The sequence below is a fragment of the Panthera pardus genome, unplaced genomic scaffold (genome assembly GCF_024362965.1).
Source record: "Panthera pardus isolate Hobbes unplaced genomic scaffold, ASM2436296v1 HiC_scaffold_13, whole genome shotgun sequence".
Lineage (NCBI taxonomy): Eukaryota > Metazoa > Chordata > Mammalia > Carnivora > Felidae > Panthera > Panthera pardus.
This window is the reverse complement of record NW_026526688.1, coordinates 42160242-42182315: the sequence shown is the minus strand read 5'-3', so window position 1 is coordinate 42182315 and position 22074 is coordinate 42160242. Positions and strand designations below refer to the sequence as shown.

Here is a 22074-nt window from a genome sequence, read left to right as displayed (position 1 = left end):
ATATCTGGACATTATGAAATGATTCATTGTGTAAACTCTAGATTTTGTTACATTTCTTCAAAGAGTCTTATTTTTAAAGCAGGCAGTGAACTTAGCTGAACTCATACTCCTAACTCTGTCTCCTTAGTAATGTGTGTGTTGGGAGGGTACAGCAGCTAAATTTTCTTCTCAGTACTTTTAGCCTTAGCTAGGCTGTTTGTAGTCGGCATCCTGGATGTGTTGCTTAAGTATCAGATACAAGTTTAGGAAGCGTATATACTTAACTTTGAGCCATATCCTCTGTAGCTTTCTCTTTTCTTGAATTTTCCCTCAACTTCCCAGTTGTATGGCCACTTGGCACTCTTTCCTCTGTTCTTAAAGCTAACAAGACTATGGGTTTTTATCTGAGTTTTAGCTAAATAGCTTGGTGCTGTCATGGGTCAGCCCTGAGTTTAAAAGCTATAAAAATTGGGAAAACCATTCAATGTTGTTTCCTTCTTCCAAGTATTCACTTTCCTCAAGTTTCTGCTTGTTTTTGAATATTACTCATTGCCTTAAAGCAAACAATTTTAATGTTTTGACCAGAGTTTATAATGTTCAGTAGGGGTTAATCTGATAAGAGTTACTCCATTATTACCATAGTGGATTCCATGACTGGGTAGCAACAATGGTGAATTCCATTCACATGACAACCACATTTGGTGACAGTGAGAGACAATTATAAACAATATATATGATTAGCAATCATGTTTATATGTGTGGGTACATGTGTGTATGTGTGCATGTATGTTACAGAGGTCAATGACCACTGATTCCACTGAAGAACTTTTATGTCTGAGAACTAAAATAGGGAACTTACAGATTTGCACTTGAAATTAAGAGAGGGCTATAGAAGAGAGACCAGATAAAGGGATGGTTAAAAAGATAAAGTTGGCATTGTCTTTGAGGATTAACAGTAAGTCTCAGGTATGAGGAGAATAACTTCAAGTGTCTCCTCTGTTTGTTTGCTTAGGACTACAAGTCAATATTCAGTCTGTTCAGACTCAAGCTAAACAGAAATCAAAAGCTTTTTGGTATGACCACATACCTGAATCAATTCTTACATTGTCCCTGGACTGTGGAAATCTATAGGTGGTCAAAGGAATAGAAAGGGGACAAAATAAAACTCTTTCTTATGGTCCCAAGGTAGGATCAGTTCATCATTAAAACTGGGCTTGGGTCATCTGATATAGCAAATCCTATCCTGGAGGTGAAACTATCCATACCCCTAGTAGGCAGACTCACAGGGAAGGGCTCCTCTGTGGTTCACACTGACCCAGATGGAAACTAAGTAGGAGACAATGTGAGAAGAAACACTGTGGCTAACCCAACCCAACACCTTCATTTTATAGAGAGGAATGTGAGGGCCAGCCAGAGAGGTAAAGTGACTCATCAAGATCTATCTCACAGCTACTTGGTAACAGGACTTGGGACTCACCTCCAGGGTGCCTGACTCTGAGTCCACTGTACTGAACCTTAATGATTCACCAGGATTTTGTGAAACCATGGCTACCCCCAAAAGGGTTCATATTGAGCAATAGATGCCTCTCTTTCACATGTAAAGGCAAAGGAAATCAAGACTTATTTACAAAACAGCAGTGCTTGATAACTCATTTCAAATCATTTAACAGATTTCCAGCTGGTATCTGTGAAAAGCTATGCTACCACTTCACTGGTCCATTAGCTATTTCAGTAAATGTATCATTATTTGTCATACTTTGTAAAAATAGACTCCAAATTCAAATTATTGCATATTTTTGTTCATTATTCAGGTCTAAGAACCCACTTAACTAATGTAGGCATCATACACACCTTCCAAATAAAAGATCTGTTTTGGTAAATAACGTTTTTATGGCAGCACACCACCAGCTTCTATATTTCCAAAGAAATCTTTAGTTTTATTGCTGTATATTTTTTAAAGACGTTTTTCCAAGATTTTAGAGGAAAATTTTCCATTTCTTTCAGTAAAGACATGTAAATCATTTGGGGATTTTAAACACAATCTTTAAGTAATATTAAAATGCTTGCATTTCCTACTAGCATAAAAGTTTCCTGAAGGCAAGGACTATGCTTTCTTCAATATTGTATCTCCAGCATTGAACATGATTTCTATAACATAATAATCACCTAGTAAGTATTTGTTGAATGACTAATGGGTGAATAAAGAAAGAGATCTTTCTTACAGGTGACTCCATTATAAAAAACATCTACAGGATTGAATTTCTCCATTTTATGTAGCAGCTCTGGTCCTGGGCATACAGCCATACAAAGGTTCCAAACACAATTTATCAAGATGCCTGCTGATGCCTTCCTTACTTCAACCTCAAATATAAAATCTCCATTTTCTTGGGGAAATAGTCACAGGATATGATAATTGTCAATAGCAGAATCTCTTTGAAAAATAGATTGAAAGTATAGAATGGACTACACTTTTATCTGTTTCTTTCTTTTTCATGAACTATTAATTTACATACAGAAGATACACCAAAACCCTTCAAATAGAAAGCTTTTTGCAATATTTCACTGGCCACAGCATTTGCCATGTTGTAGACTTCTTGAAGACAGAAGAATGTCTTCTTTCACGTTCCAGGACAATGTCACCTTTATATTCCAGTGTTTATCAAAATGTCTATCACATGATAAGTGCTCCTTAAAAATTAGTCAAAATAAGATAGTGAACAAAAACACCAATAGGTAGGTTCTACTTTGAGTAAACCTGACATTTATTTCATTTGTTTTAATATCAACTTATAACCAACTTTATAGAATCCCATCTACTGCAGAAAAATTCAGTCTATCTGTAGCACCTTTAAAATAAAAGACTTAGGACCACTTTTTTGCATGGAGTCAAAGCTATGATTTTAGAAACAAACAAAATAGTTTCCTGTTTGTTGAAGGACAGGTTTCTCCTGATTTTGCATCTTTTCACAAACATCCCTCCTTTTGTCAAATGAATGCATGCTACTAACAAAGCCCACAGCTATTAAGAGCCAGCGTAACAGATACACATCCCTAGAACCTTAGGAAAACATTGTGCTGAGCCCTCACAAAATACTACCCTAGTTTTTGAGCTTAAACTAAATAGTAGAGACCTTCAATCAATACTGAAAAAGGACCTTAAGTTACTGAGAAAGAAAAATAACTTCACATAATACTGTCAGCTTCCTCAATGTAGCCCAAATTGGCACCTATGGATCAGTTAAGTGACTTGGATTTTGGTGGGTGTGTTTTGATGTTGCTTTTGTCCTTTTCTCATTCAACATCTCACAGCCAAGGACACTGGTTCCATGCATCAAGTCTGAGGCTGTTTCTAATGTATTAGCCAACTCTGAAATTAGAAATCCAAGTTGGTACATAGTTTTCTATTTAATGAGTGTGCCCACAATGCATAAATGGAGGCGGAATGATTCCATTTTAAAAGCCAAGCTCATCTTTTTTGAAACCTGTGATGATAGTCAGTGATGATAAAGAGTTAACCAAGCTTATTTAGACAGTGTTCCATTTATTAGTTTCATTAATAACAGTAATGGGTAAGAGTCTGTCTCAGCTGAAGAAAGAATTGCCCTACAGGATGTAAATAGACTACTGTGAATGTTCGACCACATTCCTTGTTGGATTTGAGATTGAGCACAAATTTAAGTTATTACTCATATTACTCATTAAATTTATATTTTTTCCTATTAGTGTTCCCAAGGCCTTGCCAAGGTGTCTTTCAGAATTCTAATGCTCCTGCTGTCTTGAATTTTGTTGAGGGGAAGAGCATGCTGACTGCTACAGAGAGAAATATATCTTTTACTGCCCTCCTTCCCCCCCGCCCTCCAGTCCTCTCCAGGCCTTCACACAGGCCTCTGCATTAGTCCATCTGGTTTCCTGGCCTCTTGAATCTCCCCACTCCAGTCCATCACACAGTAACCCCCCTAAAGCACACATGAAACCAGCCATTTCCCTACTTAAAAAAAAAAAAAAGTTTGTGGCTATCAAAAAAAGTTCAGGTTTGCCTGACATGCAAGGCAAGGCTATTTATAATTTGGTTTTGATCTGTCTTCCCAGCTTTATCTCACTTACACTTTATACTCACTGAACTTGATTGCTAATTTTGCTCACATTTTCCCCACCTCTCCGTGCCTTTGGTCATGTTGATCTCTTGGCTATAAAGAACCTGGTCACCGATTTCCACATGGCTGATGTTAACTCCAAGTTGGAAATCATTTCTGCTTGATTTTCAAATCCCTAAGCATTGGGATGAGGTAACTCCTAAGCTCTCATTTCTTTTTCACATTTTGTGTTATATTTACTTCCATAAAGGTATTAGTTTGCTCTCCTCCCCTTCTTCAGACTCTAAACCCTTGAGATTTAGAAGATGAGTCAGACATTTCAATATTCTGGATAATTTCAGGCACAAAGCCAGCACATAATAGACATTTAGTAACTGTGAATGAATGAATGAGTGAATGAATAAATGAAAATGATCTCTTCTACATCACACTATTTTCCCAATTCAATAATATGACAGGAACATGAGCCATTTAAGCAGTTTAATTATCTAACCCAAAATGTGGGCTCTGAAGATCAAAATGAATCTATATGCAACAGCTGAAGTGTCAAAACACATTAAAAATAATAATGCAAAAATAACCAGGTGTAATCTAAGCTGAGTATTTTCTTCTGGCACCTCTTCCCCTACCATTCAATTTAGAATTGTGTTCTATAATTATCATATCTGCTTAAAGGTCCTATTTTCTGCTGATTCTTAACTAGCTAAAATACATACAGTTTTCAGAGACTGAAAATATTAGTACAAGGAATGAACTAATGTTTTTGTTTGAACTTATTAAATGCAATAAAAATGCACCTCACTTAACATGGTAATTTTTTTTATCAAATACTCAGCACTGTGAAATGTTCAACCATCAATTTGAGACCCATAATTCTCATTGTACTTAGAAATTGGAAAATATGGAACGTAGTCTTTAACTTGGTTAACCAGGTAAGACCATTCAAATCCCTGGATATTCATGCAGGACCTTCTATCAACAATATATTGTTTTAGATTCTGTCAGTGAGGCAAAGAATAAGACATGGACCTACCTGCCCTCAAGAAATTTTGACAAGACCAAAACTGGGTTAAAATTATCAGGACTGATAACACCCAGTGCTCAGTGCTTGGATTCACACTTCAGAAGAAGGCTCTCACAGTATCTAGCATGTGGCATGGCAAGTTTAAGAGTAAATCACGGACAGGTCCTGTGTCTATGCCAAAGGGGCAGCTGTCAGGGGCTGTGAAGGACCAACTGTCCACCAAATTCCGCTGAACTCACATCCATTTTTTTTCTCATTTTGTTCTGTTATGCTCACTGTTAGTATTTTGTTTAATTCAAGTTAGCATAATTTCTCACAGGAGTAATTAATAGCCTTCCAATATATCTCCCCATCTTCTGTCTAGTTCCCTTCTATTCCACCCTCCACACTGCTGTCTATAGAGACTCCTTTCAGAAATACAAATGTCCTGCCAAAAATCTTGAAATCACTCCCACAGCCTTCAGGGTTAGGTGAAAGCATTCAACTCCTACCATGATCTGACTCTCTTTCTCTAGCTACTTGTCTCATTATTCCCAAACCTGGCCTGAAGTTCCAGCCACACCATACCTCTCCTCAAAGGGACCCCACAACCTTTGCTGCCATGCTTTTTCATAGCTCTGTCCTCAGCCTGTGACTTTGTCCCCTTCAGCCGCCCAAACTGATTATCTTTTAGTTGTCTTTCAAGACCCACCTTACTCTACTGATCTCAAATTCTAGTGGCTCCACTGCTCCATTCCCACTGTCACCTTCACCTCTCCTTACTTGAGCAGTCTGGCTCTTCTACTTTCCCAATTAGACAAGGCTTAATCAGTGACCAGAAACCTCTGCTCTAAAATGAAGACATCAGTGGATACTTGTTACGTCCATCTTCTCATGAATAAATTGCCCCTCACATGGTCAAAGGCACCTAACACATTCCCATTTAACACCCCAGCTACCCTGCAGTGGCCAAAATGCTGCTCCTGAGCTTAGTTTCCTCCTCAACTCAATGACCGTTAAGACACTTCTCTTCTCCAAAGCACTCACTCACCCACAGCCATGAAAGAAACCATGAAGGCAACCCATGTCAGTTCTTCTTACCTATAAACATTAAAGGGACTCCAGGATTGTGTTTTGTTTTTGAACCCTGAAAACCATGAATGAATGATGCATCTCTTACCAGAAAGTTTGCCACCCTAAAACTCTGCTAGTAGCATGAGAAATGCCTCCTTGAACAAAGGAAATATGTAAAGGGTGTATTTGCAGGAATGACAGGAGCAACACCAGCAGGTCTTAGAGGGAAGAGAGGTGACCTAGAGTGGAAATGAACCAAGCCCTTCAGGAGAGAAAAAGTAGAGCATGTGGCTTCACAAGCAAGAGGAGCTGCAAACCCCTCTGTGCATTTAGAATAAATCAAAGCCTCTCAATGACCTATTAAGATCTGCACAGTGTGACTCTAGCTAAATCCAATCTCACTGTTTACCCTTCTTAGTAGCTTCAGGCACTCTGCCTGCCATCAGTCCTCAGATGTGCCACACCCTTTGCCCCTACACAGGGCCCTTTGCACTTGCTAGTACCTCTGCAAAGAATGAGCAGGTGCTTCATGTCTGGATCCTCCCCCTCAGTCAGGTCACAGTTCAATATGTCAGCTTCTCTGAAAGGCTGTCACTAACCATCCCATTAAAGAACCTATCTCCTATTTCATTATTTATTATATCGCCCCACTTTTTTTCCCTTTAGCATTTGCCATAGGCTAAAAATGTTTTGCTTCTTTACTTTCTGTCTTCTTCCCAAGAAAAGGACCTTTTTCTTTCATTCACTGTAGTATCTCCAACACTCTGTGCCTGGTATTAGGTAGGAGTTCAATATTAGTAGATAAATCAAAAAATGAATAAATAAATGAGTGAATGAGTCAGAGAGGAAACCAAGCAATAACATATAACAAGCTTTTTGTTCCTAAAAACTTGACCTCATCATCTGATTGGAACTTCTGTTTCTATGAACTCACGTGGGGATTGGGAGCCTACAATCAAGTTGTTAACTCCAATTAATTTGGTCCCCAAATCTTTGGAATCCCTTAGGCATATTGGATTGGCCAAGCACAAAGGGATTATGGTTGTTGGATGAAAAAAGGATTGTTTAAAACTAATATGGATATTCTCAAGCAAACCTCAGATATCTGGCCATGACACCCATCAGGCCAGACCCAGACCTTGGGCAGAGGATCACAGACTATTTGCTGTTGGTTTGGTTCCCATGAGGATAGGCAGAAATCTCTGTTAGATTTTAGTTTTTTTAAAAAAATGACAGAATGTCATAACAGAATGTGTTGCAGGTGATGCTATGTGACCCTCAAGCATTCCACCTGATCTGTTTCAGGAAGGGCTCACTCTGTGGGAAGCCAGCCACCATAACAGAAGTATGTTAAACACTGGGAAAGGACCACAAGGAGAAAAACTGAGGCCTCCTGCAAACATATGAGTGAGTCACCTTTTCTTTCTTCTTTCATTCAACTTTTTACATTTTCTGGAATCACCCAGCCAAGCCACTCCTAAAGTCCCCCCACAGAAACAGAGAGATAGAATAAAAATTTATTGCTGATTTAGGCCTTTATACTTTGAGATAATTTTTACAATGGCAATAGTTGTACTGGTTGCCTTTGAAAAGTATTTATTTATTTATTTATTTATTTATTTATTTATTTATTTATTTACCTAGCATGCCTTTCTTTCCACTGGAACAGACTTTGGAGCAGACCCAGTACCCAAGTCCCCCTGCACAGGTATCTTAGGTAACTGAAGGTAGAGGAGTGCCACTGAATGAGGTGGCTAGGCTATCTATTATCTGAGCTATGAGCAAAAGCCAAAGGAAGATTAAGTGGGACAAAATCTGAGACAGACAACCCATTATCACCCAAAAGACCACAGCAGAAGTAACTCAAAGAGTAAAAGTCTCTCACTCCAGTGGTCTGCTTATTTTGAGGTAGGTCTGCTCTTTCGGATTCACGTACTACTTTAATGCTTTGAAGTCATATATAAGCTTCTTGTATCCCTTGGAAATTAATCTCCATTCCCACTAATAAAGGCAGAAGCTGCATTATAGAGAGAGTAATAAATTCTAGTGACCTCTCTGGGAGTATGTTTTCTCTTCACAGAACTTTGCTTTCCAATACCAGGCCCCTGTGAATAGTAAATATGATTTCTTTGCCTTCCTATATTCACTCCAGCTGAGATAGTGTTCTGAATGTGGGGAAAACTCCTTTATTAAAGCTATATAAGGCATTTTGTAAGTGATTCATTCCCAGAAACCTGAGAGTTGACAGTGCCCATTCTGTACTTGAGTTCTAAGCAAGTTTTATGCATTTAAAAATAGATAAGCCCCCAAACTCAACTGTTTTTTTAAGTTAATTATTAAGAGTTCTAGTTAGTCAATGATGAGTCACTAGAAATTGGTGTGCACAGAATCGGGAGTTGTGGGTCTAGCCATAACTTAGAAGGGAAACAGTCAAGTCACTTCTCTGAACGCTGCTCTATTAAAACAATACACACACAAGAGAGTATAATTTGATGATGTTTGATGTCCTTCCCAATACTATCTGCTCATAATGCTCAGAAACATTATTAAATTTTCAAATGAGTTCCTTTGCTCTGTGTCTTCGGAGGAGAATCACACCAGATTTCTAGTTTCCTCTGAGACACTGAAATAACTGCGTTTTTCCATTCTACAACTTTTAAAAGAATAAATGATAGAGATCTGCAAAATGTATATTCTATGTCCACCTAACTATAACTTCATAGTTTTTGCTGTCCACTATTTCCAAATAAGAAACTACCTAATATCTGTGTTTTATGCTAGCAAGAAGAATTTAAACTATAAAATCCTCTGAAGTATTTTGTGATCTTTGAATTTTATAATTTCATAATTCAGTGACTTCTTTTGTTTTTTACATTGGACTCCATATTCAGAAAAAGATTACTATTGTTCTTAAGTTAAAACTCGGAAGTAGAGACATCTGTTTTCTGAAACAAATAACTTTAAAGTTGAGTTAGTAACCAGGTTATGCATACTAATAACCATTTAGGCCAATTCCGTTTAAAATTCTTTCTTAATGTATGAAAATACTTTTCTTTTTTAAAATTTGATTTCCTACCTGAAGCAAAGGAAGGCAAGAATTCTAACACACTTCTATAGTTTTCAATGGCTAAATAGTGTGAATACCAAAAATTAAAAAAGGTGTAATTTTCTGTGCTATTAAATTATATACAAATAATGGGTGGAAAGTTATGTGTAGGTTACAGGAATCAAGATCAATGTAGAAAAATCAACTACATTTTCTATATCAGTAATCAACACATAAAAATAAAATTTCAAAAAATAATTTATATTAAGTGTTAACAGAAAATACTTGAGGAAAAATTTTAAAATAATGTGCTAACCCTTTAACACTGAAAACTATAGACTGTTGCTGACAGAACTTGAAACAATCATAAAAAAATAGGTATAGATGTTCATGGATTGGAAGACTCAATATTGTGAAGAAATTAAACAAATATCCCCAAATTGATCTATAGATTAAATTCAGTCCCATTCAATATTCCAATAAGCTTTCTGTGTAGAAATTGAAAAGCTGATTTTGAAATTTATGTAGCAAAGCAAATGATTTAGAACAGCCAAGCAATATTGAGAAAGACAAAGTTGGAAAGCTTGAATTACCTGGTTTCAAGACTTTCATAATGCTAAAAGAATCAATACAATGTGATACTGGCATAAAGAAAAACAAATCAATGGAACACAATAGCTCAGATACAAAGAGACTCACACACAATCAATAGATTTTCAATAACGGTGCCAAGATCATTTTGTGAGGAAAAGAAGATATAGTATATACCTGCCTTTCACGGTATATTTTATATAAATACTGTATATATATAAAATATACTGTGAAATTTTTAAAAATTAGAAGAAAAAAATCATAAATAATTTCTTGTAAAATTTATTCAGTCAGGATCCTTTTAGAAGTAAAAGTGATTATTGGGGTGTCTGGGTAGCTCAGTTGGTTAAGATCTGACTCTTGATTTAGGTTCAGGTCACAACCTTGCATTTCTTGAGTTCAAGCCCCGCATTGGTCTCTGTGCTGACAGTGTGGAGACTGCTTGTGATTCTCACTCTCTCTCTCTTTCTCTTTCTCTCTTTCTCTCTCTCTCTCTCTCTCTCTCTCTCTCTCTCTCTCTCTCTCTCTCCCTCTCTTTTTTTCTCTCTCTCCACCCCTCCCCTGCTCTCTTGCATTCTCTTTCACAAAATAAATTAAAAACCCATTTTAAAAAAGAAGTAAAAATGATTAAGAATGTAGGCTTTTAGGTGATTTTTTTTAAGTTTTTGCTACCTCTATTTATTCAGCAATGATTGAGAACCTACTAAGTGTCTGTCATCATTCCAGGCATTTTGAACACATCACTGAGCAAAACAGACATAAATCCCTGCTTTCAAGTTGCTAACAATCTATAGGAGTAGGGAGGAAGACAGAAAATCAGGAAAACCCTAATAAATAAGTCAGTGTTTTAGTGTTTTAAAAACTGAGAAGTTCTATGAAAGAGAGAAAGCTTGAAACACTGCCATATTGTGCACTAGCTGTATCACACCACTTTTAAAAAAGCTATGGGTATACCTACATTTACTAATTAGTAGCTTTGTCCTTAGTAATTGATCGATAGTGCATTGGCAGTATTCCAGAAATAGGGGTTTGGAGTGTGTGCATGTGTGCATGCATGTGTTTGAAAGTGATGGTTTATCATCAATGCTTTATTCTCCAAGCTTTGCAATATTTAACGTCTGAATAAACATATATCAAGATGTCACCTGGGGTGGGTGGAAAGGTTCATTTCAAGGACACTGTATTCAAAGCTAATCTCCTCTCATGTGCTACTGAGTCATAGTCACAGTGAGTTATCAAGTCAAAGAGCAGCCCTTTTTGTCTTCTGTATAAAAGACAAGCTGCTCAAATGTTACAGAATTCAGACGCCCAAGTCATTAAGATGTGGTTGTACATAAAAGATGCAGCACTGATAATTCAAAATAGACAAGAAGAATGTGCTCTAGAAATAATTCTTCTACAAGTCATAATATCTGGCACAAAACATAAATAAAGCCCTATTTTTCTCCTTCAGTGCCCTGCTGTGAAGGAGTCACTGAGCCAACTTGTTATCTGCCAGTAACAGTGAGTTTCGGGAAGGCCTTCAGCTATGAAGAGACTCTGTATTTTTTTAACAAGACATAGACTGAGGATACAAGAAATCCCCCCCCAAAAGGCAATAGCACACCAACAATTCAAAAGCCTCTGAGATGAAATTATCCAACATTCTGAAACACGAAGCCCCATGTTGTTTTTCTATAGCTAAAAACACACCCCACATAAAGTGTTTTTCATTTTTGTTCTTGTTTGCCATTCTTAATTACATATCTTGGAAAAATCCATCTCTAATCAAGCTTTATAGATGTACTAATGGACCTCCAATCCTAAATCTATACAGCATTAGAGGATCCTTCCATGATGACGTGTTTATTTGCCAGCTACAGCTTATGTTTTCCTGTCTCTTTGCCTATACATATAGGTATCTGCTCACATGGAAAGCCTGCTGCAATTCTACCCATATTTCCACTTCCCACTCAAATCCCTTTCCTGGGTGAAGTCTTCCTCAACCAACAAAATCAGAAGTGACCCGCCCTCAGCCCTCTTTATGCTCACACAGCGTGATCTTCAGTCCCACTACTTATCTGCTCTGGAATTGTACCAGGGCATTTCCTGACTACAGTGATCTCTCTTGGAGGCTCATAGCCCAGTTAGGGAGAGAACTGTAGGTTCCACACAAAGAACCCAGATTAAATGCAGATTGCATTCTCAAAATTCTCAAAATTGAACTGCAAATTTTGTTTTTAGAGCTATTAGGAACAATGATTCTTGGCCAGCCCATCAATGTTCACCTAACCCATATAGCACTTGGAGTACAGTATTAATAGCACCCTTTGCAAAATTATTTTTCTGAGAAAATGTATTGTCTCAGAAAAAAGTATTGTATGTGATTCTGTCCTACCTCTACACTGCCAACATCAATTGATCAAAAATGTTTAGGTGATCAAAAATGCTTAAATAGTTGTTGATGATATGCTATTAAGTGCCATGAATTGTTAACTGTCTTCCTAAAGAACCCGCAGGAATGATCCTCATCCTGTGGTTCCCAAGTCTCCACTCAGCAGCTTCTGTGAAACCCTATGTGAATTTCAAATGTTGCATATTTTCCATCACTTGAGAAAACATCTGCCAAAGTGCAGTGGGGAAGCTGGGTATTGGCCATATGGTGGCACGTAGAACTGTCTTACCTCAGCCTCCTAGATATTTCTATTAAAGGAACTTGGGCTTATTTTAAGCTATGAAATAGAGTCAACAGGTTGCTTTGTTTGGGTTGGATTCATAAAACACAATAGTTAATAAGATAATGTTATTTGGTCTTTTTAGCGTCTTCTCTCATACGGCTCATCTACAAAAGCAGTCATTAGCAAAGAGAGTTAAAGATAAAGCAGAAGAAGAAAATCTGCTTCATATATGGTTGGCTTCAATCTGAAAAACAGTCCAAAAGTTAAGCTAGTTTTCTACTCATTTCCTTTGCCTTCTATTCCTTTTAGATGAGCCTAGATTTTTCCTTAGAAATCAATGCAATTTGTGAAAACACAATCTTTCTCTGAAAGCCCAGTTCTGTGGCAGAAGTTGAAGGAGTTTCTCTTACCTCTTAGTTCCCCCATATCCAGAGTTGTCCCAAGCTGTTCTAATAGAGCAACTCTTGCTGCGTTCTTTTTGTGTTTCTTGCCATCATAATGTTGCTGGGCCATCAGAGGATTGTTAAACCAGGCTGCACAGAGCCCACAGTATCTGTCTGAATCTCTTCTTTGATAGGGAGATGTGACCACTGGAGCAGCGTCCACCCTTGGAGGCTTCAGTGAGTTCAGGGGTGTTGCTGTGAAGGAAAACAACCAGAGGGACACACAGGCCCGGTTAGTCCATTACTGAGTACGAGTACCCATGTCTTCAATATCTGAAGGGGGAAGGGTCTCATGTTCATTCTAGAGCTCGAATTCCAGAGTTGACTGAAAGCAGGAAAATGATCTTTGCCAGCCTTCATTTTTGAAGCTGGGATACAACCGAAAATTCCTAATTTATTGAGATCAGATTTCTCACGTTGTTATGCTTAAATCTGACCGTTCAGAAGACCATCCCTTATGAAGAAAGAAAGATGTTCAAAAACAAACTCTTGGAGGTAAGGGAGGGATCCATTAAATCGAAGCCAAAACTTGGAGGAAACGTTGAACAGTTATGGCTTCAAAGATTTTGAATGAATGAATTTGACATGTGTGCTATAACTAGAAATAACCAATAAATAAAGGACTTGCCCAAGTGATAGAAGTAGATCTTTTCAGTTACAAGGACTGTACCAATTGACAAAATCGTGCTCATTTTATTGTCAGTTTCTTCTGTTTACTGTGATGGGTTATTTTCAATCCATACCTGCTAAAATTGATGTTGAAAGTATAATATTGTTTTAAAAGACCAAAAGACAAACACTATAGAGCAGATGTTGCTTTATCTAAACTGAAAAGGCATAATATCACTTGAGATTGCACAGCCCTAGCTATTAACTTAACACATTCCATTGTGAGCCTTCAGTTATTTTTGGTCCAGAAATAAAAAAAAAAAAAAGAACCTAACTTGAAGGAGTTTACCAACAGAAAGTAAAAATAACTTTCTTCTGTACTACAACATACAATGTGCTTTCATCCTCCCAATAGCTATGACTTGAATTACTATCCCATTTCTCACCTGATGGACCTCGCACAAGCCACATGATTCACTGACAGTGACATTTCTAGTTATGGGGAAGGCAAGACTCCAAATCAAATCCTTAATTTCCAAGGTCAATGTTCCTCACAATACCTCTAAAGACTCTTTTTATACTTCTTAATAAGCAATTTTATAATAAGCAAATTTAGATACTTTTCTAGACCTCAGTCATCTTTGTTTTACATAGGATTTAATTTAAATTTGGAAAAAGGTTCTAATCCAAATATTTTACAGAAGAAAAAGAAATTTAAATTCTCATATGCCCCATTAGTCATAATGCAATATAGCAGTACCTTCTGTTCATTCTTTGCTCCTGTAATATAGAGTAGACTTGGAAAAACCAAGAACATTAGGGCCATTCCAAAGAAAAGCTAAAATCTGGAACCTCAATAGTAAGTAATACTTAATCAGCTCCCCAACCTTTCAAATCAGTTTCGTGTGGGCTTTTTTTTTTCAGATTAAATAACAAACATGCAAATAAATACTTGCTAAATAACATTTTGATTCAAGGAATGACTGTATTGTGGCAAAATCTTGAAAAAGTCTTTTCTTCTCAACCCAGAGATTTCACCAGATGGGGAAGTTTTAGCTAGCTTGGATGAAACTTAATGGTATTATTTCTGTAGGGACTTAGAGAAATAGGATGTCTCTTAAAGGCCTCATTACCAGATCAGTCATATATCACCATGTGAAAATAAAGCTGAAAAGTGGGCCATACCACACCAGCTGTTACCCAGTATCATTCTGTTGTGACTTAGAAATGCTAATAAAAGCTACAAATACTCAGTTGACCTGTATGTAAAAGGACTTCTACACACTTTTCAGAAGGAAATTGGATCTTGCTTCCAAAGTTTCCTGCAACCCTATCAATTTCTGAGGATTTATATCTATTGTTTTTTTTTTTTTTTTTTATGGCAAGGAAAACATATCAAATGCTTGCGATCAGAACGAATATTGATTCTTAAAGCATAACTCACTTTTCTCTAAACTGGGCCCTAAAAAAACATCTGAGCCAATTTTATCTATTGATACCTCTTATACCACTTTCCAGCAGGAGTGATGCACAACAGAATGTCCATCAAATAAGATAATCTTATCTCTCACACAAGAAAGTAGGTTAACGCTGCATCTGTATTATAGCTTCTCCTCCTTAATAATTCCACTACCTGGTGTACCGCTGCAAAGTTTAATTTTTCTTATGCTCCTATTACCAACTGTCCTCACCAATCCCAACCCAGTTTATATTTCCTGTAAAGGCAAGAAAAGGCAGCAGCGTGAGAGAGTGGAAACCGTGTGGGATCAAAGTCAGAAATCAAGGTTGGATTGGATTCCATCACCCCCTGAGCTGTGTCACCTTTGGCAAATCTCTGATGTCTCTGGTTTCCACAAGGTTAAAATTCAGGGTCACCATCTCTTTAAAGCCCATAGTGTGCAGATGGAACAAAATTGTACAAGCTTGCTCTTTCTCTTTTATGGCTTTGACTGAATGCCAAATAGCGAGGTTATATGGGAAGAGAGCAGTTTCCAGATCATAATGCTAAATCTATGTGTGAGCATGGACCATAACATCCATAGTTCTTTGGCAAAAGTATGTTATTCTAATAAAATGAATACAAATAGGGTAGAGATTATGGTTTGGCTTGAAAACATGTTTATAACAAAACACTTTAGTTGATGTATAGTTCATTTTTATTTAAATTTCATGCTTTATGTTTTTATTCTAATTGCAAAAATATGTAGCTAAATACTGACTTCACCTCCTCTATGTACAACTTAAAACCAACAGTTCATTCATCAAAACCAGTAGTTTTCAACCTTGGGCGAGTATTAGACTCAGCAAGAGCTTTAAAAATCTCTGTGTCCGGACTGTTCCCCAGACCAATTCTGTTCAATTATATCTGAATCTCTGGGTAGGAGCCAGGAAGCAGGAGGCTTTAATGTCCCCTTCCCACACCACCTTGATCCATGCTTCCAAAGTACAGCCAATGTTGAGAATCACTAACACAAATATTGCCAAATTTTGTTTGAAAGTGACTACACAATAGTCTTCCTAGATCTTCACATAAAAGAAAGTCACATACTACATCCCACAGCAATAAAGCCAATTATTTTGTAGGCAGTAACTGAAATGCCACATCTTTATCTATGAGGAAGAAGGAAATAATAATTACTTGGCATTTTTTAAACCCCTAATCAATTTCTCCATTTCGCCAAGATATAAAAGTTTCTCCAAAATAGCAGCTAATGTTATACATTTATATTACAAAAATTAAATAACAATTCCGATCCCTTGTCCCAAGCAGAAACTCATATATACATTGAGTTGCTGAGACACAGCACCGCCTAACTTTGGCAGTCCCCCCAGCCTGGGCCACCATTCCTCTCCTCCTGGCTAACCACTGCCTTGCAGGGTGCTGTTCGGTTCCCTCTGCTCTGTGAGGCCTTGGAAACCCAAGTAAGTGGCTCTCCCTTCTCTAAACTCAAAGCACTTACTAACCACGCAATTCATTGGACATTTCTTAAACAGCGCCTTATAATCTTATTTGTGCGTGCACGCTTGTGTGTGTGCATGGCTAAGGGAAATTAGATCATAACACTTATACATCAATAATGGACACTTTGGTGTGTGCCGTATTCTCCAATACAGGTCTGTAGTCCCTTGTTTCTACTCAGAAAAAATAAAAAACCTCTAAAGTTCAAATTTTTCTCCATGATTCATTTTTTATTAAGACATGACAAGAATTCAGAAGAGGTTATTTGTCATCTTTATATAAATATATATTTTCATATAAATTTATATATTTATATATAATATAAATGTAAATTTAAAAATAAATATACGCGATATATGATATATATAATCACTTATATAAACATACATACATGTTGCAATAGAATGATTAATGTCTCTAAGTATAGAGTGCTTAGATCTGCTAAAACATAATATATAGTATATGGACCTAATTACATAGTTAAAGTCTTACTCTCATAACACATTCAGCCCCCAGTATTTTGAACAGAAGATCAGGATCTGTAGCCAGTTCAGAGTAACTAAAATAAACTCAACTTGTTCTAATGCTTGAGACAATTGAAACAACTCAGTCTCCAAAACTTGATTTCTAAGAACCACCAGACATGAAAGCCATTTTCAATACCCCCTTTATGTCTTGCATAATGTTTGTCAAAGAGCAAGTTCTCAGTAGCTATTTGCAGACTGTTGGCTAAGTTGTCCTGAGTAATAGTTTGGAATACTATCTCTCTCCTATGTTTGCTTTTATCCTGGTAGAATAACCACAGGTGATCTAAGGACAAAAGTATTTTCAGAGCACCCTGTGTGCACCTCTCTCAGCACACCTCCTCACTCTGTAACGTAACATTGTATACGACCAGACTCTCCATAAGTCGGCACCTTGCCTGATGGCACTCGCGCAATGTATATCCCATGCCTTTTGCTAAATAAATGAATGGATGGATGGATCCTCTTTGTATTAGAAGTGAATAAAGTACTGGTGACCAAGAGTTTTCTTATCTCTTCTAAATTGTATCATTTAGGGCTTGAGTGCTGTACCAGTCAATATAAATATAAGTATTAGAGAATCACTGGCAAGATTCTGAGTGGGGGTGGGGAGGTGAAGCCTAAATTATAGAAAGGCAACCTGTCAAAGTGGAGACACACAGCCCAGTCTTCCTCTGTCTTTTGGTTTCAATTGGATATAACGGAAGTTAGTATTGTAACCAACTTCTGTCTGTTTGCCAAGGTGGCCTATTTCTGTACATTTTAGAGAGTTCAAATTATGCACATCATCCTGGAAATTTTACTTTTAAACAGGAAGCCATTTACTTGGATTCATTTAACACGGCATCTAAACCCTCACTCCAAGTTTCTGGCATGGTACCAACCATCCCAGTTTGCCAGGAACTGAGAAGGTTCCCAGGACGTGGCACTCCCAGTGCTAAAACAGGGACAATTCCAGCCAAACAGGAATGAGTTCGTCATTCTAACTTCTGGGGTCACACCCGATTTCACATCATACAGGAGAAAGCAATTAGTAAAAATTTTGGAAATAACTGCTTGGGAGATTAGAGCAGGTACTTTCTCAACCAACCAAACAGAATTTATCAATAGATCTCAAAGCTTTACTTGTCAGATCACCATGTGGGTATCCTTAGCCAGAAAAGAGGATAACACAGTCAGCAGGCAATGGTATTCTTACCTGCCTGTCTGCCTTCTGGGTCACGGCACAGGGTGCTCTTCAACCCCCAAATGTGCAGCTTTCATTGGCATCCCCTTCTCTCTCTCCTCCGTTACTCTCCTCTTCCTTCCTCCCCTGTCGTTTCCTTTCTACCTCTTTCATTCATTCCTGATGCTTTCTAGGCTTTAGGACTAACAAAACTTAGTCCATCCTCACAAAGGACTTGGAGGCTATTGAAATATTTTCTGGAATTTACTTCTTCCAAAGTATGTGGCTTTCTCACCTAAGGTGTTCTTATCCATAATACTAATTCTTCAGGTTTGTTTGACATTATGCAGTTTATTCCATTCTGTCTGTTCCATGTATTTTCTTCCTTAAGCTGCCCCCAAATCCTGTTTGACCAATAAGGTAGCTTTAAGTTCAGGGAGATAAGTCAGCTATCACAGGGTCCTCTAATAAGTGGCAAAGACAAAGGCAAAGGCCAGATCTTTTGAGTCAAAGACCAGCACCATAGTTTAATGCCAACTAGTTTCCAATGATGCTGAGGGAGCAATAGGCCAAATAAACAGTCAGAACACTTTTCCTGGGCTTCAACATCTGTTCTCAGAAGGGATTATTTGGAAATATGCATTTTCCCTAAAACAATTTTTTCCAATTCCCAGTGCCTATGATCATCTGCCTTTCCTTTTTCTCTTTTTGTCCCACCCTAAATCAAATTACTAACAGTAGGAATCCTCCAGCAAGTATCACTGTTTGAGGGCGGGGGGTGGGGGGGGGCGTTTTGTTTTTGCAAATGCTATTGACAGTTAAATGTGCCTAGGCCTTTCAGCAGCCTGGCTGAGGAGACAGCTGTCAGTGTGGATGGACAACTCAGTCTTCCAGTCTCTTCTGCAGGTAAATGCCTCAATTCCTGCAAACCAGGCAAAGGCAAGGCTCAAAGCGTATCTCTCTATGCATCTCTCCCAGAGGACAGGGCCTCTTGTCTAGATGGTACATGCTCAACCAACATGATCAATAAAAGAAGAAAAGGACTAGTTAATTTCAGGCACAATCACCTGGGTAGATTTTCACTTTTTCCTAGATGACTCATGATAGCTAATTTTAAATATTGAATGATTTTGTTAAACTTTACAGGGTTAAAAACAAGTGAGATGTTCGTATTTGGGGAGAGATTACATAAATTGTGGGCATCTACATTCTGAAATACAATGCAGCAATCAAAAACACATTTTAGAAAAAAAATTAATATTTAGTGACCTGGAGAAATGCTTAGGATATAATGTAAATCAAAGATGTGTTTATATGTAGGGTGTAAACCAAATTACTTATTAAATTATACACACCCACATATTTAAAACTATATAAAGACTTAGAAGGCTATAAATCAAGATCTTAGGAATGGTTATTTGTCAGTTGCAGATTACGGTGATTTGTTTTATTCTAGTGGATATACACTCCTTGATGCAGAGGGAAAACATTTTTATTTTACAACTTACATACAGGCCACATTTCATGCTAACTTGTTTTAGTGCAAAGTGGAGAAAACACTGCTTAGGGGATGTGTGGCACCATAACCAGGTCTTAAATTGCAGAAGATTTTATTTGTGGTGATTTATTTATTAATTTATCGTTGATTTGGAGGAAAACAGGTTGGGAGAAAGCTGGCTCAGTCAGAATATGATGTAAAGGCCCCAGCTTCTCGTATTTCTCCAAAAGATACAGGGAAAAGCCGTTTTCCCACTGAATAGCAGATCCCCAAAATCACTCTCATTACTTAGATAAAATGAAGCAACTCTCTTCCTTTTCATATATGTTTGGAAGTGAGCTCCTCTATCCAAGGCTGCAAGATAGGAAAAGCCATGTGCCATTTCTTGTATGCCATGAATGAAATTAAAGAACACTATAAAACATTTCATGTTCCAAAATATGTACCAATAAACATTTCCTGAGAAGAAATAAAGGCGAGGATGGCTTATCACAATCATTATTCCAATTCAATTTTATATCAAAACTCTAATTATAATCAGCCTATTAACAGGAACTGCTTCCTCATCCACACTACATTCATATATCATGAGTCTTCATTATTATAGTATTCATAGATCATTGATTTTCATTAATATAGAATAATTCCCTCTAGTTGCAGTCACTGATTGGGTTCTAAATATCTTAAGTATGCCTGTTTCCTACAGAAACCTAATCTTTGAAAATAAGCCATTAAACAGAACTTTAGAGGAGATGAAAGTCCTTTTATAATTTTCTCATGTTGTTTGACAAAAGAATCCTAAGTCTGCGATACACCACATTCTTCTGTGTGTTGAAAACAGGGGGATAGACTGTAGGCTCCATGAGGGCAGGATCTTTATCTGTTTTGTCTGCCACTGTACCCCAGGTACCCAGAACCAGGTAGGGCACATAGTATGTGTTAAATAAACCCTTGTTGAATAAGGGCAGCAGTTTATTCCCATAAAGCTACCTGTGTGAGAAAAGGAATTTTACTTTAGGAAATTCTGCTAGTAGGAAGGCATCCTTCCAGTCCAGACTGATCTTAAAAACACCTGTCGCATTGTAGGTATAATGCATTCACAGCATTTAGACTTAGACACCATTCAGTAAAGGTGCTTTGCTTTTTCTGAGTTCAGTGTCAAAATCTTTGGTTATGGCCACAGTTCCCAAACTCTGTGCAGAGGTGCCCTGGGATGATGCAGTCAACATATAGGAAAACCATAGGATTATTTAAAATCCTAAGAAAAGCATAGAGATATCCATTAGACACCATGGCAACCACCCTCCTGAGGAAGTTCACAGCCTGAACATTGGATGCTACCACCCTTTGAATGAGTTCATATTCCTGTGAACCTGGATTTTTGGAGACTGCTGTCCACCTCCAATCTATCTAGCCAACCTGTGAGGAGCAAAAAACAAAGGTTAACAATGTCCAATCTAATCTAAAGGTTTGAGAAGCTATGCTGTGTCCAACAGGCAAATGCACCCATTACTGAATGTGATTATTTAAGGATGAAATGCAAATATTAAATTTTCCTTCAATACATGCTGGCTGAGTTATTATGACACAAATACTTATTGTTTGGATACTAGGAGTTATGACATCACCCTACTACATACTTTGCTTATTGCTTACAAGAATCAATGACCTGCTAAGTGGGCACTGCTGGAAATGTCTTTCCTCATGAACCTGAGACAAGAGGCAGAGTCCCAGAGGGCAGAGTGGGTTTCCTTGATGGGGACTCATTGACTCACTGGCACCCCTATGCCTGTGCCAGCAGATGCCATCTTAGAGCGGGGAGCTGGAGAGCATCACCCAGATCCCAGGCAGTGTTGCCAGAGGCTGGAGACTGGTGAGCTGAACCCTGAGGACAGGTCCTAGCTCCTATTCTTTCATTCCACTGCCACCATCCCCGGCTTCCCTTAATCCATACCCTGTGCTCACGGATGGGAATGATTTACTTATCCACCAGCATCAGCTATTCAACTAGAGAGCCAGCTTCCTGGATCATTTCTTATGTCCTATGAATATTTATGGAGGATTCAAAGATGAGAAAAGTGACTGGTGCCAGAAACACAGCACAGATAAAGTACAGGCTAAGTTCAGAGGTAGACACAGAGAGAGGATAGCCTTTTGGTGTGGGCTGAAGGAAGCTGAACCCTTAGGAATAATTTCAGAGAAGTCAGTACTGATATTGTTCCCTGAAGAGAATTCGTGTATCTATTTTTCACCCCCAACCAGCATGCTTCCCCCAATCAGGTTTCTCCACTTCACCTCTGTGCTGAGCGACCTTAAGCATATATCCCTAAAAGTCGAATTGTCCTTAAAAATCCACAGTTTGCAAGTTAAGAAAATTGCCTCTACTTCATATTTAAAACTAACTGAATATGAATATTAGCTATGCATATATT

At 37.8% G+C, this 22074-nt stretch overlaps 1 protein-coding gene across 5 annotated transcripts in view; it reads right to left on the bottom strand.

Annotated features, from left to right (window-relative positions):
* Positions 1-22074, bottom strand: part of ZMAT4 (zinc finger matrin-type 4) — a 349139-nt gene that overhangs the window by 119524 nt on the left and 207541 nt on the right. For all 5 annotated transcript variants that reach the window (XM_053901052.1, XM_053901051.1, XM_019440709.2 and 2 more), the window contains exon 5: positions 12855-13082. In XM_053901052.1, the coding sequence (XP_053757027.1) occupies positions 12855-13082 (228 nt within the window). The remainder of the gene's footprint in view (positions 1-12854; positions 13083-22074) is intronic.